A 20,624-nucleotide genomic window follows, 5' to 3' on the forward strand; every position below is an offset into this window, starting at 1 on the left:
AGAGCAAGACCCTGCCTCCAAAAAAAAAAAAAAAAAAACCAGGTGCATTGACTCATGCCTGTAATCCCAGCACTTTGGGAGGCCAAGGCAGGCAGATCACCTGAGGTCAAGGCATTTGAGACCAGCCTGGCCAACATGGCGAAACCCTGTCTCTACTAAAAATACAATAATTAGCTGGGCATGGTGGCGCACGCCTGTAATCCCAGCTACTCTGGAAGCTGAGGCACGAGAATTGCTCAAACCCAGAAGGTGGAAGTTGCAGTGAGCTGAGGTGGTGTCATTGCCCTCCAGCCTGGGTGACAGAGTGAAACTGTGTCTCAAAAAAAGCACTCTGCCCCCCGCCCTCACTACATTGAAACTGTTTGCTGAAAACTTCATAGTCATTATTGCTGACGATTTTATGGTTGCCTCTTTTCTCCTCCAGTGCATCCCAGCCAGCTCTTAGTGTGGAGCAGTGAACTGTGTGTGGTTCCTTCTACTTGAGGATCATGCAGAGAGCTTCACGTCTGAAGAGAGAGCTGCACATGTTAGCCACAGAGCCACCCCCAGGCATCACATGTTGGCAAGATAAAGACCAAATGGATGATCTGCGAGCTCGTAGGTATCAAATCATGTATATGATGGAAGTCATGACCCTATTGAAGATTGTGCTGAAATAAACTATTTTGTATATTCTTCTGAAGTAAGGAACAGTTATAAGGTCAGAGTGCCCTACCATCTTTCTACCCTAATTTGTTTACATTTATAAAAGGTTTGCTTGACATTTCTTGCTTCTTTGACTTTTTATTATACGTTCTGCTGATTTATAGCCAAGATTTAAAGCAGTGAAGCAGTGTTTAGATCAAAGATAACCATCTCAAATATCTGTGAAGCCAGATGGGAAACATACATGATTAGAATACTGCAGTCCAAACAAAACAAATCTGTAGGTTATATTTGGTCTTGTGGCCAGCATTTTGCAACTTCTGCTTTAGATTTTCTATATGTCCTTTGACACCATTAACTTTTTGAGTACATTAGCATTGTGGTGTGTTGCATGAGGACTTGTTAAAGTCCTGAGAGAGAATTATTGTCCTAGGCCTAGTTTCTCTATTAGGACCATAGACCTCATTAGCTCCATATGGTGGTAATTCAAATGATCTGATTCCCTTTTAACTTTTTCTTTCTTTCTTTTTTCTTTTTAAGAAATATTAGGTGGAGCCAACACACCTTATGAGAAAGGTGTTTTTAAGCTAGAAGTTATCATTCCTGAGAGGTTAGTATGAATCAGCTTCTCAACCTACATAGTAAAGTGCATTTATTGGGAGACAGAGCAATGTAGTAGATAGAGCATAAAGGACTAGGTTTTAATCCTGGCCTTATCATGACTTAATGTGACCTTGACCAAGTTATTTTATCTCTCTGGAGTTCAGTTTCCTTCTCCAGAATAATGGGCCAGATCACATCAAAGACCCCCTCACTTTTTCCATTGTGGTAAAATATACATAACATAATGTTGACCATTTTTAAGTGTACAGTTCAGTGGTATTAAATACATTCACATAGTTGTGCAACGATCACCAACATCTATCTCCAGAACTTTTCATCCTCCCGAACTGAAACTTCATAGCCATTAAACTCTAACTCCCCATTTCTCCCTGCTCTCAACCCCTGGTAACCACTACTGTGCTTTCTTAATATTAAGCTCCTCCTCACTTTTTCTTTAACATTTATTTTAGGTTCCGGGGTACATGTGCAAGTTTGTTATATAGGTAAACTCATGATGTCACGGGGATTTGTTGTACAGATTATTTCGTCACCCAGGTACTAAGCCTAGTATCCAGTAGTTTTGCCCTTCTCTGTCCTCCCACCCTCCACCCTCAGGTAGGCCCCAGTGTCTGTTGTTCCCCTCTTTGTGTCCATATGTTCTTATCATTTAGCTCCCACTTATAAATGAGAGCATGTGGTATTTGGCTTTCTGTTCCTGCAAAGACCATGATCTCATTGTTTTTTATGGTTAAGGCCCCTTTTAATTCAAGTCTCCTTTAAGGCTCTCATCAGGTAAGTTACAGTTGTAGTTTTGTACAGAACTGAGAAGGGAAGAAATGACTATATAACAGTTGAAAAATAGGTATGTAATCACTAGGTCAGATCCTGGCCAAACTTGTTAAAGTCTTGAGAGAATAGCTTAATAATCATGTGGTGCATCAGTTCTAAAAATAGACTGGGAACTTTGCAAGGTCTGTGTCTCACAAAAGATACATAATAACCAAATGCAATGTATAAATTGTAATTGAGTACTGTTTTGAAAAATCCAGCTATAAAAAACAAAAGAACAATTGAAATCTGATCAGTAAATGATATTAGGGAATTAGTTCTTACATTTTTCATAGGGGTAATAGTATTGCATTTATATGGGAGAATGTTCTTATTCTTAGAAGATATGCTCTAGTATTTAAAAGGTAAAGTGGCTTGAATCCAGGTGGTAGATATACGGGTGTTTTCAGTACTGTTATTTCAAACTGATTTATTGTAAATTTTCATAATGAAAATTTAGGAGGAAAGAAAGTTTTCCTCCCAAAGGCTGGCTCCCTGACATTTCTATAATACTAACATTATTATGACCAAGAAACTATTTTAAATGTATTTAGAAGCAAAATTATATAATGAAAATTACCTGTTGTCTTATTCTTTCATAGGTACCCATTTGAACCTCCTCAGATCCGATTTCTCACTCCAATTTATCATCCAAACATTGATTCTGCTGGAAGGATTTGTCTGGATGTTCTCAAATTGCCACCAAAAGTGAGTTGTGGGTAAATGGTTGACTCTATAGCATTCTGTTTTCTTCATCTATTAAACTTGAATTAGAGTGTCACATTATAATATAAAAGCAACTGTTTATCTGTTTGTGTATAGGGTGCTTGGAGACCATCCCTCAACATCGCAACTGTGTTGACCTCTATTCAGCTGCTCATGTCAGAACCCAACCCTGATGACCCGCTCATGGCTGACATAGTAAATATCCCCATTTTCCTCTGCAACATATATCCTACCTTGTCTATACTGGTAACTCTCCCTGTGTGAGGATAGCTGCAGCAGCTCTAACTGACCACTGCAAATCATTTTTTTCTCCATTAACTCTTTGATTTCATCTCAGTCCTCAGAATTTAAATATAATAAGCCAGTCTTCCTCAAGAATGCCAGACAGTGGACAGAGAAGCATGCAAGACAGAAACAAAAGGTATGATGTTTGCTACTATTGTTAGTTAATTAAGTATATATAGTATAAAGTATATATGTATAAATAATGTTTTTTAGATTTGCCAAATTTGTACTGAACTCTAGAATGCCTGATCTTTTTCTCCTATTGCAACCTTCTAAATAATCATTCAGCAAAATAGCCTAATAGCTCAACCAACAGTAGATGTTTCATAACAGTTGTCATCTATTGGCAACACTAGAGGGCAGGCAGCATCTGGTTAATTTTTTTTTTATATTACAGATAGCAAGGATAGCGGGGTGGTGTCTCAGATTCTTTTTTTCTAAGTTGTCCTTTTAACACTGAGAAGAATCTATATTTGCAGGGACTAGTTGCAGAGATAGGGGGAAACTTTTCTTATGGGACCATTCGTGGAAGAAGGTTGAAGGAAAAACTTTAGGTTGATAGAATTTCCTCATTTAGCAAAATGCAAATTACAGGAACATGGAAGTTAACACATGATAGTTCTTGCTGAGTTATACCATCTTTCAGATTGAGTTAAATAGCAGTTGTGTTACTTATAAAAAGAAATAAAAATTTAAAAAAATTGAGAAAGATGTTTTTGAGAGAATATCATATGCACAATGCTGTATATAAATCTTGCAGCAAAGAAGTACATGGAAATAATATTACAGAGCTTCATTTTTCTCCATCCTGGCATTTGTGTGAACCTTACTGTATTTCACCCTGTCTCCTCCCTTTTAGGTTGATGAGGAAGAGATACTTGATAATATACCAGAGGCTGGCGACTCCAAAGTACACAACTCAACACAGAAAAGGAAGGCCAGTCAGCTAGTAGGCGTAGAAAAGAAATTTCATCCTGATATTTAGGGGACTTGTCCTGGTTCATCTTAGTTAATGTGTTCTTTGCGAAGGTGATCTAAGTTGCCTACCTTGAATTTTTTTAAAAATATATTTGATGACATAATTTTTGTGTAGTTTATTTATCTTGTACATATGTATTTTGAAATCTTTTAAACCTGAAAAATAAATAGTCATTTATTGTTGAGTATGTGTTTATCCTGAATGTGTGTCTGGGAGTAAACTGACCAGAGAGGTATATAATCAGAACGTTAAAATATTTGGAATTGTTGTCCTTTAGTTTGCCAACTTCCCAGCACTGCTAGGGACTCTGAATGTTTGACACAGATGTAAAATAGCTGTAGAAACAATTCAATTACCCTTACGCTTTCAGGGATGATAGCTTTTCTGAGGTCTTAAAATAATGTGGTAAGAAGATAATAGATCCTTTTGCAAATTTATTTTTTTGCAGCTTTCACTTTTTGTGATTTACATAGCTGACCAGAATTCTGTGATAAAACTTTCATTTGTTCAACAAATACTTATTGAACACCTACTATGTGCCAAGTATTATGCTAGTGTTTGAGAATGAAATGGTGAGAAAATTGGATGTGAGATTAACCAAATACTCATAAAAATGTAAGTAGGGATTTCCTCTCTCCAGCATCATTTTATGGCAAGTACCACTCTGGACAATTTGGTGTCAAACTTGAATTCCCTACTCATGATTTTGTAATACACTTGACTTATCTTTATAATTCTATTTAAATGACAGAGATAACAGATTTGAGCAGAAATCAGCTGAAATAGGAGGAGATCACCCAGGCCAAGCTAAGACTTTGAGGAATGTTTTTTTTTTTTTTTTTTTTCTCTGTCTCCCAGGCTGGAGTGCAATGACGCGATCTCCGCTCACTGCAACCTCCGCCTCCCAGGTTCAAGCGATTCTCCTGCCTCACCCTCCTGAGTAGCTGGGAATACAGACGCGCACCACCACACACAGCTAATTTTTGCATTTTTAGTAGAGATGGGGTTTCACCATGTTGGCCAGGCTGGTCTCAAACTCCTGACCTCATGATCCCCCCCCCTGGCCTCCCAAAGTGCTGGGATTACAGGCATGAGCCACCATGCCCGGCCTTGAGGAATGTATTATAGATACTGGACTTGCCTAGGCAGATGACTGAAGACTATAATGCCCTTGTCCATATCACAGTGTAGCAATGATGATTTTTTACCTAGGCTAGGCACCATGCATGTAAAATGCATCTCTGAATAGGCATCTTTCATTCTTCTACCTATGAATTACCTTGTACTCTTTACTGAGCAGCAGCCTGCCATACTGCTTATGTGGTGGTTGGACTCATGCAAAGAAAAGAAGTATGAATTTGTATAATCCATTAATGACAGGTCATGGCAGAAGCTAAAAATATAAATTTCTAATGTCTACAGTATTTTTGAACCCACTTTTCAAAATCAGTTACTGGTCTTTTTTTAAAGCCCAGGAATTAATTCTATTCCAGGCTTGTTTCCTATGCTTATGCATACTTAAGTCAGGTTTGGAGTTCCTAGATACCATTAGTATATCAATTAGGATACTTACAGTTGTGAGTGAAATTCAACTCACACTGGCGATAATGAAAGAAGTTCATCGCCTTACTAAATAGAAAGTCCAGGGCTAAAGTGAACATCTGGGTTGGTGAATTCAAAGGCTCAACATTATCATCAAGATCTTGGTCTCTTTCCATCTGCCATCCATAGTATCAGCTTTCTCTTAGGCTGTTTGTTCCCTAAGTTTCTTCCCCTCTTAGGATGACTATCAGCAGCAGTTGGGGTTATGTACTTTCTATCCAGCCAGGCCAGGAGGCTCTACTTTCCATGAAACAAAAGTCCTTGTGGACCGCCCTGAAAGCAATCACTGTTGCCAGGGAAATGCCATGTGCTGATTGCTCTGGGCTAAACCCAGATAAGAAGTAAGAGATGGACTTAGGGAGTAGTTGTAGGAAAAGAGCACCTCCTGTAGGACAAAACCCCTTACACTTCTATCACCATGTCTGGTCAGCTCTACCAGCTACTTTTCCCTACTGCTACTTACAACACTAGTTCAGCTGCCATCATCTCTCACCTGCACTTTAGCCATAACCTTCTATCTTGTTTCCTTGCCCCTATTCTTGACCTTTGACACTCCATGCTCTTCACAGCAGCAAGAATAATCTTTTGACAATGTAAGTTGGATTTGGCTTCATTCCTCCAAGTGGCTTCATCTTGCAATTAAAAGCCTAGTCTCCTTCCCTGACCCGTAAGACCCCGCATGATCTGACCCCTGCTTGCCTTATCTGTCCATCCTCATTGCATACCCTCAAACCCCTTATACCTTACATTCCTCCATCCACACAGTCCTTTCAATGTCTTGAACACACCTAGCTCATTCCTACCTCAGGGATTTCACATATGCTATTTCCTCTGCCTCCTACATTCCTCAGGATAGTCTCAGCTTGAATGTAGCTGCATCAGAAAGTCGTTTTCTATCCCATCTAAAGGAGCCCTAGATCCTCAGGTACTCTCTGGTCCATAACCTATTACCCTAATTAATTTTCTTTATAGCACTTGTACCTATCTGGAAATGTGTTCATTTTCTAATGTATATATTGTCTCACTCTAAGCACTGGGGATATAGTGGCTACAAGGAACTTTTCTCTCTAATCACAGGAAACACCAGAGCCAAAAGCTATTAGAAGTCATCCAACCATTTCTCTGCCTGAAGTACCGAGGACTGGACTAGAGAACAGAAGTGACTTGCCTGAGGATTTAAAAGCCCAGCTCCCTACTCCCAGCTCAGGGAAGGATGGGAAAAGGCTAAAAGCATGGACTTAAGTCAAGGAGACCCAGTTTCAGCTCTGGCAGTGCTGCTTACAAGTTGTGTGACCTTAGCTTTCTACTCAGTCCTATTTTTTCAGGTTTTGCCTCTGCAAAAGGGATGATGATGATGCTGCTGCTTAAGACTCATGAGGTTGTTGTGAGGATTGAATGAGATAATGCATGTAAAGCAGCCAGTACAGGGACTGGCATGGTGCTGACATTTATTGACTGCTTAGCAAGGGCACTGGGGGATGGAGACCAACCATAGGTGGGTCTTAAGGAGCTGCCCTGCCCACTGCCAACTTGCCAATCTGCTCTGTTCCTAGGATAAGCAAGCTGAGCTGTTTCTCAATTCCAAACCCCTAATTAAAGAGAGATGACATCCATGACTGATCATATAAACATTGCAGATTCCAAGTTCCCCTCTCCTGCTGCCCCCAACCCCCCTCTCCACCTCTCCCCAAAAGCTATCTAAATAAGAACAGATTTTACCACCCACCTTGTGGGCAGACTCAGCTGAGGCTGGAACTAGCTATTTATCCTTCGGCTGCTGCGGGAATTCAACACATACAAATAAAGCTCCTTTTCCAGCCAAGTGTGTATTTTTCCATCAGCATGTGGCCCCCCTGCTCAGGTTGTCTTGTTTAGGTTGGGGCAGCCCAAGGGAGGGAAGGACAAGGAAGGGGTGTGGGGCTATGATTTCAGAACCTGCTCCCCAGAATGGCTGGCTGCAAGACATCTTACAGTCCTGAACCACACTGGGCTGCCAGTGAAGCCCAGGAGAGGTTGGGGTGATGGACACAGACATGCTATACTCAGAAACAACACATTCCACTTTCTCCTTGCTTCTTGGCAAGTCGCCCCTGCCTCCTGCCATGGTCCCCAGAGTGTGTCCATCCCTCTGTCCATCTCTTAGTTTATATCAGGAATGACAGTTTATCCAGAATGTCGCGCTCATTCCATCCACCCTCCCACCCCAGTACAGGGTTTTTCCCCTTCATGTGCTTGTTTTCCTTGCTTACCTTTTCCCCTGATCCCGCATCAGGGGATCAGTAGAATTTATCTTGTACATATGTATTTTGAAATCTTTTAAACCTGAAAAATAAATAGTCATTTATTGTTGAGTATGTGTTTATCCTGAATGTGTGTCTGGGAGTAAACTGGCCAGAGAGGTATATAATCAGAAGGGGACAGTAGAATGTGTCCCCTTCCTTCCACTGTCTTCCTCCTTTAACCAGGACCCTGAAACTCTGTGCTTCAAAAAAAGGGTGTGCTCTGACAGTTCCCTCAAACCTTCCATCAGAGGCAACTTTTCTAGGGGGTGAGTTCTTAGTCTCTACGTTGTCTCTAGGCCTGGCAGTTATTGTCATGCACTAAGCTAAACCCTTCGCATGAAAATTTTTTTTCTTTTTTGAGACGGAGTCTTGCTCTGTCACCCAAGCTGGAGTGCAGTGGTGTGATCTCGGCTCACTGCAACCTCTGCCTCCCAGGTTCAAGCGATTCTCCCATCTCAGCCTCCTGAGTAGCCGGGATTACAGGTGCATGTCACCATGCCCGGCTAATTTTTGTATTTTTAGTAGAGATGGGGTTTCACTATGTTGGCCAGGCTGGTCTCGAATTCCTGACCTCAGATGATCCACTCGCCTTGGTCTCCCAAAAGTGTTGGGATTACAGATGTGAGCCACCACGCCTGGCCTCATGAAGAATCTTTTTAAATTTTTTCAATAACCTTCAGAGTTTAGATACTATGATTATCCCCATTCTACTGACGATGAAACAGATTCAGAGAAGTTAAGAAAAACCTAAGGACAACTGGCTGTTAATGGTAAGTCTAGGATTCCAATCCGGGCCTGTATGACTCCAGAATCATATTTGTCAGCTGCATGGATTCTAAATTTTTTTTTTTTTTTTTTTTTTTCACCCAGACTGGAGTGCGTGGGTGAGATCTTGGCTCACTGCAACCTCCGCCTCCCGGGTTCAAGCGATTCTCCTGCCTCAGCCTCCTGAGTAGCTGGGATTACAGGCACTTGCCACCACGTCCAGCTAATTTTTGTATTTTTAGTAGAGATGGGGTTTTACCATGTTGGCCAGGCTGGTCTTCAACTCCTGAACTCAGGTGATCCACCCACCTTGGCCTCCCAAAGTACTGGTGTTACAGGTGTGAGCCACCACACCTGGCCCTATTCTAATAATTTTACGTCTGCCTCCACAGAGTAGCTGTGGGATAATGGGCAAGTTTCTCCCCTTCCATTTCCTCCTCTATAAAATGCAGGCGTGGCTTGAATGCTCTCTGAGATTTCTCCCAAAGCTCACATTTGACAGTTCTGCAATTCTGAAACTTCCTGTGTAATCCAGGGGCTCAGGGCAGAGCCTTTGGATCTCTGGTTTAGTGATGAAATAAATTAGGTTGGTCTATTGCCTTCTCATCTTCCCTTTTTATTATCTTTACTTCTTCAGCATTCTCTTGCTGTAGGTTCCCTGCTAGGGATTTTCCACCCAGGCCCACAGTCTCTACCTGTTAACTCATCCTGACAGTACTTCTGTCTTATCACATACTTTTGCTCATTGAAATTCCTATTCAGGCCATGCGTGGTGGCTCTTGTCTGTAATCCCAGGACTCCGGGAGGCTGAAGCAGAAAGATTGCTTGCATTCAGGAGTTTGAGAGCAGCCTGGGTAACATCGCGAGACCCCATCACTACTAAAAATTAAAAAATTAGCTGGGTTTGGTGGTGTATGCCTGTAGTCCCAGCTACTCAAGAGGCTGAGGTGGAAGGATTGCTTGAGCCCGGGAGGTCAAGGCTACAGGGAGCCATGATTGTGCCACTGCACTCCATCCTGGGTGACAAAGTGAGACCTTGTCTTACATTTAAAAAAAAAAAAATTTCAATAACTGCCCTCTTCCACACTAATAGTTGAAAAGAGGTCAATGGGTTTACTCCTGGGCTGCAGGTAGAGAGCAATGCAGAGGGAGAAGCCTATCTGGCTTCTTTTCCATGAGGGTGACAGAAATCTAACAATCTCACTTGAGCAAACAAAAGGTATTGGTTTACAACCTGAGAAGTCCAAATGTGCTTTCAGGCATGGCTAGGTACAGATGCTCAAATAATGCCATCAGGATTCATTTCACTCCAAGTGGCAAGAGAGACACCAGCAGCTTTCTTCCTACCAGTCCAGCAACTCCAGTGAAAGAGTACTTTTTTCTTATCAGCTCCAGCAAAGTTCCCAAGTTGGGTCTCATTAGAAGGATTTGAGATGCAAGCCCATCCCTGGACCAATCACTGTGACCAGGGATTAGAGTAAGCTGATAGGGTCTGGGTTATATTCCCACCTCTGGAACCTGGTCTGGAGTCAACCCCACCTGAAAGGTAGGCACCAGAGAGCAGTGGAGGTAGTTGCCTGAAGGAAGGTCAAATTGATGTTACCAGAAGAAAGGAAGTGGTCATTTCCTTTCTTATAAAGGAACAGATGCCCTGGGCAAAGGGCTATGGGCTATTCCTAACCTGAAGGAATAAGTAACTATGATGGTGGAATTTCAACCTCTGTGGTAGCCAGGGAAGAAGCTGTTATAAAGTAGAGGGTCCGGGAACTTGGTAGCCTTCAAATCTCACCATACAAATAACTGCCCATTCTGCGTTATTTACATCTCCTGGCCAGATGGCCCCTTTAGGTTGGAAAACAGAATCTTAATGGATGTACTTGGATATATTAATTTCTTTTCTTTTCTTTTCTTTCTTTCTTTTTTTGTTTGTTTGTTTGTTTGTTTTTGAGACAGGGTCTGGCTCTTGCCCAGGCTGGAGTGCAGTGGCATGATCTCAGCTTACTGCAACCTCCCAGGCCTCCCACTTCAGCCTCCTCAGTAGCTGAGACTAAAGATGCACACCACCATGCCCAGCTAATTTTTTTTTTTTTTTTTTTTTTTAGAAATGGGGTTTCGCCATGTTGCCCAGGCTGGTCTTGAACTCCCAACCTCAAGCGATCTGCCCACCTTGTCCTTCCAAAGTGCTGGGATTACAGGCGTGAGCCACCATGCCCAGTCTATTGATTTCTTAATACTTTTTTTCAAAAGAAATTAATTGAGCACTTTTTTTTTGTGTTAGACCTCATGAAAAGGATTGAGGTTACAACAGTGAATGACACCAGCATGATCTCTGCTCTCATGGAACTTTCCTACTGTGCCTACTGTCCATTCAGAGAAAAGTAGTCCTACCCACAGCCCTTGACAAGGAAAGCCCTGAGCAGTTATATTTTGTCCAATATGACCCCACACAAACATACCCATTCACTCACTACAGTTTAGTGAACCAGGACAGGTTCCTGGCCTAAGAGTAATCAACCCACCTGTTGGCCATTAACCTATAATTTGGCCTATTGTAGAAAAGGAAGTTTGGTTAGTTTGGTTCTCTCTCAATCTTTCAGGATACTACCGTTGGAAATTTAAAAAGGAAAACAACAAGGAAATTAGCCCAGGAACTGAAAGCTGAAAGGATGCATCCAGAGACCTTGAGGAAGGACAGGGTTCATAGTGAGGTAAACATAAGCAGAAGTTACCCATAAACACAGGCTGTGAGTCAAAGGAAACAATTCATTTCTGCAATAAATAATCACATCTTTTCTCTACCCCATTGCTGGGCCAAAAGAATTATTCTGCCTCCCTTATTGCTTCACATGTATCCTCTGAAAAATTATTCTTTTGACCCAGCAATTCCACTTCTGGGAATTTATCTTACAGATATACTTACTTACACAGGTGCTAAATGGCATTCATGTAAGGTTACTTGTTGCAATATTGTTTATAAGAGCAAAAGAGTAAGCAACCCAAATGTCCATCAGAAGGGGAATAAGATGAAATCATGATACATCTACATAATGGGCTATAACCTGCTTCAGAAACATTAGAATGCTTTCTTTACTGATGTAGAAATGTCTTTGAGCTGTATTACAGGTTAAAAAAGCAGAAGCAGAACCTTGGTGTGCTACTTTGGGAAAAGGAAAAATAAGCATATATATGCATCTTGCTAATATATATATTTTCAAAACTCTGGAAGGATATATAAGAAACTGATAACAGTGGTAACCAATGAGGGCTTGGGAAGTGAGCCAAAAGGGACAGAAATGAGAGGAAAACTGTTAAGAATTTGTTATTTGAACCATGTGAATGTATTACTTATTCAAAAATTAAACTTATGAAAAGCTTTTTAAACAAAAGGGGTGGGTGGAAGCAGCTGATCGTGGTTGAGAAGCAGATAGATATAAAAACAGGCCTCCAGAGAGCAGCTGAACCGGCTAATTGTGGGCAACACAGAGAATAATCACAGACTAAATCCAGAATGACCTTTAGTTTCAGGTACCACAAGGCCCAGTCTTACTGCTCTTTCTGGCCTTGGATTTATTTGCTGAGATTCTGCCTCGCTTATTGCTTCATATGGATCCTCTCAAGAAACACGTACTTACTTAACTCCTGAGTTTCTGTCTCTTAATCCAGTCTAAGAAGAACAGTTGAAAAAATGGTCTTCCCTGTAGTTGAGCCAGGAAGATAGAGGGTTTGAAATATTCTGTTTTCAAGAGTGGAGGGCAGGTATTCATGAAGGCACCAGTTTTCCACTCAGAAGGGAGTCAGGCACTAGATCAGTACAACCCTAATACCATTCTGGGGCTAGCACCTTGCCCCATGATTGCAAGTTTTGTTGAACTCCATCTTCCCTCCCCTGAGAAGGGGCCACCTGGTTGTCCTGGGGGCATCACCCCACTCTGAAGCAAGGCTGGGCCAGGGGTAAGGATTCCCAAGGCAGAGAGTGCTTGAGAGAGTGCACTCAAGGAGAGGAAAGCAAGCTGATTATTTGGGGTTCACATTATCAGGAAACCCCAGCATTAGGGTTGGGTCTGAGAAGGTGTTCAGTGTCTGAATAATGAAGGCCCAACCTGCTCACTGCTTTCTTTAGATTATTCTACGTCTAATCCAGTGGCAAGCACACAAAGGGCACTTTGATATAAGTGAGTGGAATGGATTCTGATGCCTCCAAACTTCAACCCTGAGCCTCGTTGGCTGTGCCCTAGGTGCCCCAGAACTCAGAAGACAGGTTGAGGAAGAGCATTGCCACTGATCACTCCTCTCTCAAATACCTCCGGCCGCTTCCATGGCTCCACCAGAGGCAGCAGAAAGGAGTTGAGGGACACACATCATTCTTCACTTGCGCTTTATTATACAGAAGAATCCAAATATTTACATCTTGACAATCCTTATACTTCAAGCAACTGGAGAGGGCATGGAACTGAAACCCAGAAGTGATGTGGAGGTGGTGGGTGGGAGAACTTGTTAAAGCAGAGCAGAGGTAGTTAGATGGTGCCAGACAGGATCAAGGATTCTAGCTACTGTAGCTCTGATGTTGGTTTATGAAATAAGAAGAAATAAAAAAATTAAAAAATTAAAAATGAGTAAAAATGTTTTAAAAAGGTAAAAAAAAAAAATTGAAGAAAAAATAGAACAACAAACAAAAAAGCGTTCTAGCAACTTCCCATCATCGTCACTCAGGCCTATTTATTGTCAGCTCTTCCTTTTTCCTTTCCCCTACTCTTTAGACCTTTTAGTCTTCCCAGAAAGGGAAACTAGAAAGATATTGGAGGCTAGAGGAGGAGAGAGGAAAGCAAGGAGAAGGCCAAGCTAGGGGCTGTGTTCATCCATAATCTTCAAATGTCAGCTCTGCATTTTTTGGATTTTACAAATTGGTATGTTCAAAGGTGCTTATAAAAACCATTTCTGCCATAAGAGGTTCTCTTCCACAAGTCGGTCTGAGATGTGATTGTGGTTGGCACCAGTTGCCAATGCACAGCACACAGAGCACAGGGCAACACACACCCAGTCAGCAGTCCTCAGTGTTGCCACCACTACAGCCCTCTTGGACAGATAATTCCCCATGGATACCATTTTGGAAGATTTTGTCAACCCAACAAAATGCATTTAGATGCACTGAATAATTTGTTTTTTGATTTTGTGATCAAAGACATACATAATCTTCATAATCTTCTGTGGATCATAATGAAGATAACCAAAGGAATAACATACTGACTTGCTAGAAATTCAGTCAAAATCAAAAAACAAAGAAACTGTACTACTCAGCTTTATTTTGGGTAAGTGTACATTGACTAGACTTTCCGAATAATGAAAATAGTTCATGGCAAACACCTCCGCTCCCTTCCTCCACACCTCTCCTCTAATGAGAAGGCTCAGCAGATGCTCCTCTGGCCAGCAGATGTCTGGAGCTTTAGAAGCGGATGACAAGGTGACAGTGGTGCCACCCTTGAGCTTGCAGCCAGAAATCACTGGTCCCCTTTTCATAGAAGAGGCCACCTATAGGGAGCAGTTCCTGTGACTCCTAAACCTCTAACACATGGCTACTGTGCTCCACCTCAACACAGACTCCCTAACTCCAAGGGGAACAATGATCACATGGCGGGGGCAGGAAGTGAGAAGGGATCTGGGGTGACTTTTTACAAGTCAAGGCTCCCAAAAACCGTACGAGTTTTGTCATCCCTGAGGCAAAGAACTCTTTTCCCTGATAAGAGTCACCAATTCTCAGTACTCAAAGTAGAGCAAACTCCTTCCTTTAAGGGCTCTTGATCAGCCCTAGGGAAATTGGAAGAGCAGGGTTCTCAAACAAACAACGGATAAATAAACCCGCCATCATTAGCGAGTACCTACACTGAGGCTGGCCTCATGGTAGGACCCCAAGGTTCTTCTGGGATTACAAGGTCAGCACATTCTGCTTCAGAGCCTATAAGAGACCAGGCAACTAGTCAGATAAGATTTAGAAAGGTATCAAGTTTCATCCATGGAGCTACCCTACCTACCTCAGCCAAGGCAGCCTTTTTGTCCTGTGTCAGAATTTCCACTAGGCATTGGGGACAGCAGGGAGATAGCAGAGAAGCTAAGCTGCAGAAACTTGAACTACAAAATTAGAAGAAGGGCTTTCTTCAGGTTTGTTGTTTTAATAGTGGAGCCCCTGGGGATACGGCCCGGCTGAGGACCATGCCAGAATTCAGGAAGAGGATTGTTTTCCATCTGGTCTCAGAATTCTAGACCCCTGTCCTCTAGATGTGACTGCTCTTGGGGTACCCCAGAGCAAGTCTTGCCCTTTGCTGAATCTTGGATTCTCTTTTTATGTCTCCAAGAATTACCTTTAATGTCTGGAAGGATGCCCCAGTCCTTACCACCTCACTCTCAGATCGAATGTGTGTGTGTCTGGGGCTGGATGAGGGGGGCATTCTGGAAATGCTCAGAGACACTTGGTAGACCATAGGTAGAAAGGTCATGAGGGGAGAGGCAGAAAGGTCAGTGGCCTATCTGAGGCACCCAGGGTCCCAGGTAACTACAATTTCCTAAAATTCAATACCTACATTTCAAATCTCTCCTGTTTTCTGGCTAAGGCCTCCTTGTCCCAAAGAATAGGCAGGACCTCGCTTGTGGTAGGAGGTAGCAGGGGGCATCTGATGGAGAAGCATAAGAAGGCAACTAAGAGCCAGAAGGAACCTAGACAGCCCTGCCAGGATCCAGGAACCCTACTATCCCTCTTGCAGCAGACAAACTTTCATTGGGGCTTAGGCTTGCTGGGGTTGATGGCAGGGTGGTGAGAGAATACACAGGGATCCCTTTCTCCCTGCCCCAACTCAGGGGTCTGAGTCTGGAACCACAATGGCAGGCTTCTCTTCATCCTTCCCAGCATAGGATAAGAGAGGTGGGAGGTAGTGTTGAGAGTCTCTACTGGTGGATGGAATCATCAGTTACCTCTGGCAGTTCATTCTAGGATCAGGGCTTTCAGGAAGTGGTGGCATTTTGTGATGTCACTGGGTAGCACTAGGTGGTACAGAGATGAGCTCCCTGGGAGAGAACAGTGCTAAGTTCTGTCATATTAATAGATATTCCAGGAACACCAAACAAGCAGACAAAAACCTGTTACCAAATAATTCAGGGAACTGGGTTAAACAAAGTTCAATAGATTTTACTACTGTAGGACTTCTCTCTTTTATTACACTAACATGCACTGTGAATCTCTAAGAAAAAGACATCATGTGGAATCTCTTCCAAAGCTTATTTTAATGGGAAGTCTTTATGCATGGCATATGTCAAGATTAATGGTACACAGAACACATTTTGTATCCTATCCATGAGTCACATGGGAAATCACCTTCCAGACCTTTCTCTGTGAGGTCTCCCTGTCCACTGTGCCCTGATCAATCCTTCACCCCTTCACTGTCTTTATTTCCCTCATTTCCCTTAAGCAACAGATGTCCAGGTCTCTGGTCCACAGCTTCAGACATGACAAGGAAGAGGCTCAGCATGAAGGTGAAACTGAGGAAGGCCAAGGGAAAGCCAGGCCAAGAGGCACTCGTTGGTGATAGTCACGGGAGAGAGGTGATCAGTGGAGCGAGGGACTGGGCTGAGTTTTGGTTGTATTTATTTTAGAAGCAGCCATCATTCACCGAGGGGGAGAGAGGAAAGGAAGAGAGGGGAAGAGAAGAATGGGGACGGATATTTACACGTGTGAAGCAAAGGCCAAGCCAGAGGGCCGAAAGCTGCCACCCCCTGATGAGCCTCCACCTGCTGGCATAGCTCCCTCTGCCCTCAGCAGCAGTTCTCCATCCAAGGAGGGTTGGGGGTTCCCAAAGTGATTCCCCTCTGGCTCTACACAATGGCTTCCCTCCAGCCTGGGGGCCCCTGGCTGCTGACAGATGAGGGTCACTGAGGGGAAGCCATACGTCTCCAGCCCAGGGGGCCGCCCAGCTTCAGAAGCTTCCAGAATGAGATCCACATCAGACAAGGCCACCAGGGCCTGGGTAGAATCGCAGGAGCTCTTCTCCAGCTCCCCGGCCGCAGCATAGGCTAGGGGCCCTGAGGCGCCTGCGCGGGGCCGAAGCCGCCGAAGGTCATCCCGGAAGTGGGGGTTGAAGAGCAGGTAGAGCAGTGGGTTGAGGCAGGCAGGCAGCGGCAGCACCACCAGCAGGACAGACTTGACGGCCTCGGGCGTGACAGGCAAGAGGCCCAGCATGGAGGCGAAGCTGAGGAAGGCCACGGGACAGTAGAGGAGCCCGTCTGCGAAGATGAGCCAGGCCACATGCCTCACCATGGCGCAGTCCCACACGGCCTCAAAGTCGCCCCGCGGCAGGTCACAGTAGAGTTTGATGTAGGCACCGGCCACGACCAGGAAACAGAAGGAGTTCATCATCACCAGGGCCACGGCGAAGCCCAGGGCTGCTGGCTGGCCCTCAGGCGGCGCGTAGGGCAGGCAGAGTGGGGAGGCCCCGTATTCTCCCACTGAGGCCAGGGGCAGCGCGGCCGCCAGCCCTGCCAGCGCCAGGCAGCCCAGGACCCCTGCTCGAACGCTGCCCAGGGAGGGGGACTTCCCATAGGCCCGGACGCAAGAGACAGAGATGCTGCACTGCACTGCGGCCAGAGTGAGCAGCAGCACCGACGCCTCCGATCCAAGTACTGCCAGGAAGCCAGTGACCCTGCAGCCCAGCCCCATCTCCCAGCGGGCTCCGTACTCGGAGAACTGGCCAAAGGTCAGGGCATCGACGGAGGCTAGAAGGCCACAGGAAATGCCAGTCAAGGTGTTGGCGCCTGCAATCGCACCTACCACAAACTTGACCGGGGGTAGGGGGACAGGGCCGCCAGCGAACACGGTCAGCAGCACCAGTCCATTGCAGAGCACAGAGAGCAACACGATGGCCCACACGGCCAGGCGGATGCCCCAGCTTTCAAAGAGGTGCTCACAGGGCTTGAAGGGGCCTGTAGGAGAGAAGATGAGACATTAACCCTGGGCCAGAGGATGTTGAGACCAGGTCTTGAGGACCAAGGTCAGCCTCTGTACTCAGAGAATTTCCAGTCAAAAGGGGATGAACATGGCCCCTGCCCTCGGAAAACTCCCAGTCTAAGGGAGGCTGACCCAGTTTCTGGCCCCGGAGAACTCCCAGTTGGAGGGTCTCTCACCTTAAAGAACCCCCAGCTGGGCTTGTGGGGAGGAGCAGTGGGACATACACGACTCTTCTTCCAAAGAGCTGCAAGTGGGGTGAACCCTAACCCTCCTCTCAGTACACCAGAACACAGAACGCATATAGGCCGGGCACAGTGGCTCACAACTGTAATTCCCGCACTTCTGGAGGCCAAGGCGGATGGATCGTCTGAGGTCAGGAGTTTGAGATCAGCCTGGCCAAAAAGCAAAACTCCTTCTCTACTACAAATACAAAAAATTAGCTGGCCGTGGTGGCGCGCACATGTAGTCCTAGCTACTTGGGAGACTGAGGCAGGAGAATCATTTGAACCCAGGGGACAGAGGTTGCAGTGAGCCGAGATTGCTCTACTGCACTCCAGCCTGGGCTACAGAGCAAGACTCTCTCAAAAAATAAAGAAAAAAATAAAAATAAAAAATAAACACACACACGGTACAAATTAATACAGTACAAACCCAGATATTGAGGAAATGTTACGTGAAGGATAGCACTGGAAAGAAAGGAAGGACAGGCTGCCATCAAGGAGTGGAGAAGGTATCAGAATTGGAAGATACGGTGGGTAGGGACAGAGGTGTGAGGGACTGCCCAGACAGTAACCAGTCTATGCCTGAGGCTCTGTTTCTTTCAGTCAGTCCCCAGTGATCCACTAAGGCCTCCACCGTGGGAGAGTCCTGACCAAATATTACACCAGGCTGGCTCTCCCTTATTCTGTGACAGGGGTACAGACCACATTGAATATTTGTCAATCAATCAGTATTTGGGAGGTAAAGTGTCTCAAGTACAGTAAATCAAAATACAGATGACTTCTGGGGTTTTCCAACCTGGGTCCACACGAGATGCCTGAGATCCTGGTGTTTTCCATCCCTCTCTCCAAAGTCTGTTCCTAAATCACCTTGTAACTTTGGAAATATTATTTCTTCATTTTCTTTGGCTTTTGACTCTTGTTCTTCAGTGTGTTTCTAGGTAGCATGGGAATTTGAGAGGCTTTTGTGGGAGCTATTTTTAAACCATTTTTTCTTATTACCAAATATAATAGGTGATAATTGTAGAAAATTTGAAAATATAACACGAAAAAATTAAAATGACATGATACTTCACCTCTCAGAGATAACTCATTATCTTGGTATGTTTCTGTCCAGTCTTTAAAAAATACATACATACATACAGGTTTTTAAACTAAATTAAGATTTTACTGCTGCTATCATTTGGGTACGGTTTGTCTCCACCAAAACTCATGCTGAAGTGGAATCCCCAATGTGGCAATGTTGGAGGTAGGGCCTAGTGGGAGGTATCTGGATCATGGGATCCCTCAGGAACAGATTAATGTCCTTCTGTGGGGGTGAGTGAGTTCTCAATCAATCCAGGGAATGGATTAGTTCCCTAAGAGTGGGTTGTTAAAGGGAGTCTGGCTTTTCTTTCACCCTGTGATCTATTTGCACTCCCCTTCTGCTTTCCACCACAAGTTGAAGCAGCCTGAGGCCCTCATCACATGCAGCTGCCCAATCTTGAACCTCCCAGCCACCAGAATTGTGAGTCAAACCAACCTCTTTCCTTTATAAATTACCTAGCCTTAGGTGTTCTGTTATAGCAACACAAAGTGGACTAAGACAACTGTATATGCGTTTCTCGTTCTCTTTAAGCTACATTTTTATCAAGCAGACTTTCCCAAATTTTTCCCCAGAACATATCTTTATATTATTCAAAACATATTTCATGTACCATAAAATGTACCATAATTATTTGACCATTTGGTATGAATTATTTTAAAAGCAAGCTCAAGTTGGACTTTGTCTTTTGGAACTTCCTTTTTTATGTCATCCCTGCTGATTACTGGTTTTCAGAGGTGAAATTTCCATGGCATCGTGAATGCAGCATGTGTGTTTTTCCAAGTCAGAAGCAGCACCTGCTTCCTCCAGGTCGGGTTAGTGTTCTGGCCCCGAGCTGGCACTAGAGGGCGTGCTGTTGTCACCAAGCACTGAGAACTCGGGCTGGGCAAGGTCAGGCAATCACTCTATAGGCTTTAGAGAGGGTAAAGGGAGAAGGCAAGGGTCCTGGGCCAGAGAAAGCTGGAAAACAGGAAAATGGAGGTGGAATGAAAAGGAAGAAGCACACTGTTCATTACTTTCTGTCCATTCTGACGAGTTCTCATCCTTGCCTAAGTAGCATGCTGCTTGCTACCTTCTGTGGCCCCTTAGCATTTTATATGCAAGGGAAGTGACTTCCTCACTCTAAACATCTCCAGTTGAATTGCACCAAAGAGAAAGAGAATTTTCTTTTTTGCTTTCTTTATAGCAAGATGAATTTAGGTTAGACGCTAAAGGAGACTTCCCCAACTGTAAGGGTTAGATGGTGCTGTAAGGAGTTGCCCAGGAATACTATGGAGTTTTTCCACTGTGCAGAGTTTTAACAGAGACTGTAATCTTCCTGGGATGGAGTAGGGAGGGATGGAGAAGGTGACCTTTCGGAGTCCCATCTGGCTCTAGGATTCTGTGGTATGGGTCTTAGACTGAGGGATTACTCAAAAGCAGTCCTATGTGCCACCCTGAGCAATAGGGTCAAGGCATTCTTTCCTGCTTCTCTCCTGTGTGACAGTAGTTTTCTCCTGGATGCACAAATGCTAATTGGCTGATTGCTTGACTTCGCCTCCATTCATGCTACTCCCCTCAAGCAGTCACCCAAGGGAAAGAACTCCAGTTCCTTCCCCAGGAATTATGAAAGGAGGGCCCT

General features: G+C 44.1%; 2 protein-coding genes across 4 annotated transcripts in view; one reads left to right on the top strand and one right to left on the bottom strand.

Moving 5' to 3' along the window:
* The window catches only part of UBE2T (ubiquitin-conjugating enzyme E2T), a 10,705-nt gene extending 6,455 nt beyond the window's left edge, over positions 1-4,250 (top strand). Inside the window, exons 2-7 of one of the 2 annotated variants that reach the window (XM_011990523.1) lie at positions 425-597; positions 1,186-1,255; positions 2,679-2,784; positions 2,899-2,997; positions 3,140-3,223; positions 3,947-4,250. In XM_011990523.1, the coding sequence (XP_011845913.1) occupies positions 489-597; positions 1,186-1,255; positions 2,679-2,784; positions 2,899-2,997; positions 3,140-3,223; positions 3,947-4,072 (594 nt within the window). In that variant the 5' untranslated portion in view covers positions 425-488 and the 3' untranslated portion in view covers positions 4,073-4,250. Of the gene's footprint in view, positions 1-424; positions 602-1,185; positions 1,256-2,678; positions 2,785-2,898; positions 2,998-3,139; positions 3,224-3,946 lie in introns of both variants that reach the window. The other variant, XM_011990525.1, reaches the window with a different exon arrangement.
* An 11,646-nt stretch (positions 4,251-15,896) lies between these two features.
* Positions 15,897-20,624, bottom strand: part of LGR6 (leucine-rich repeat containing G protein-coupled receptor 6) — a 122,559-nt gene continuing 117,831 nt past the window's right edge. For both annotated transcript variants that reach the window (XM_011990526.1, XM_011990527.1), the window contains one exon: positions 15,897-17,676. In XM_011990526.1, the coding sequence (XP_011845916.1) occupies positions 16,424-17,676 (1,253 nt within the window). In that variant the 3' untranslated portion in view covers positions 15,897-16,423. The remainder of the gene's footprint in view (positions 17,677-20,624) is intronic.

Source organism: Mandrillus leucophaeus, unplaced genomic scaffold (genome assembly GCF_000951045.1).
Source record: "Mandrillus leucophaeus isolate KB7577 unplaced genomic scaffold, Mleu.le_1.0 Scaffold38, whole genome shotgun sequence".
Lineage (NCBI taxonomy): Eukaryota > Metazoa > Chordata > Mammalia > Primates > Cercopithecidae > Mandrillus > Mandrillus leucophaeus.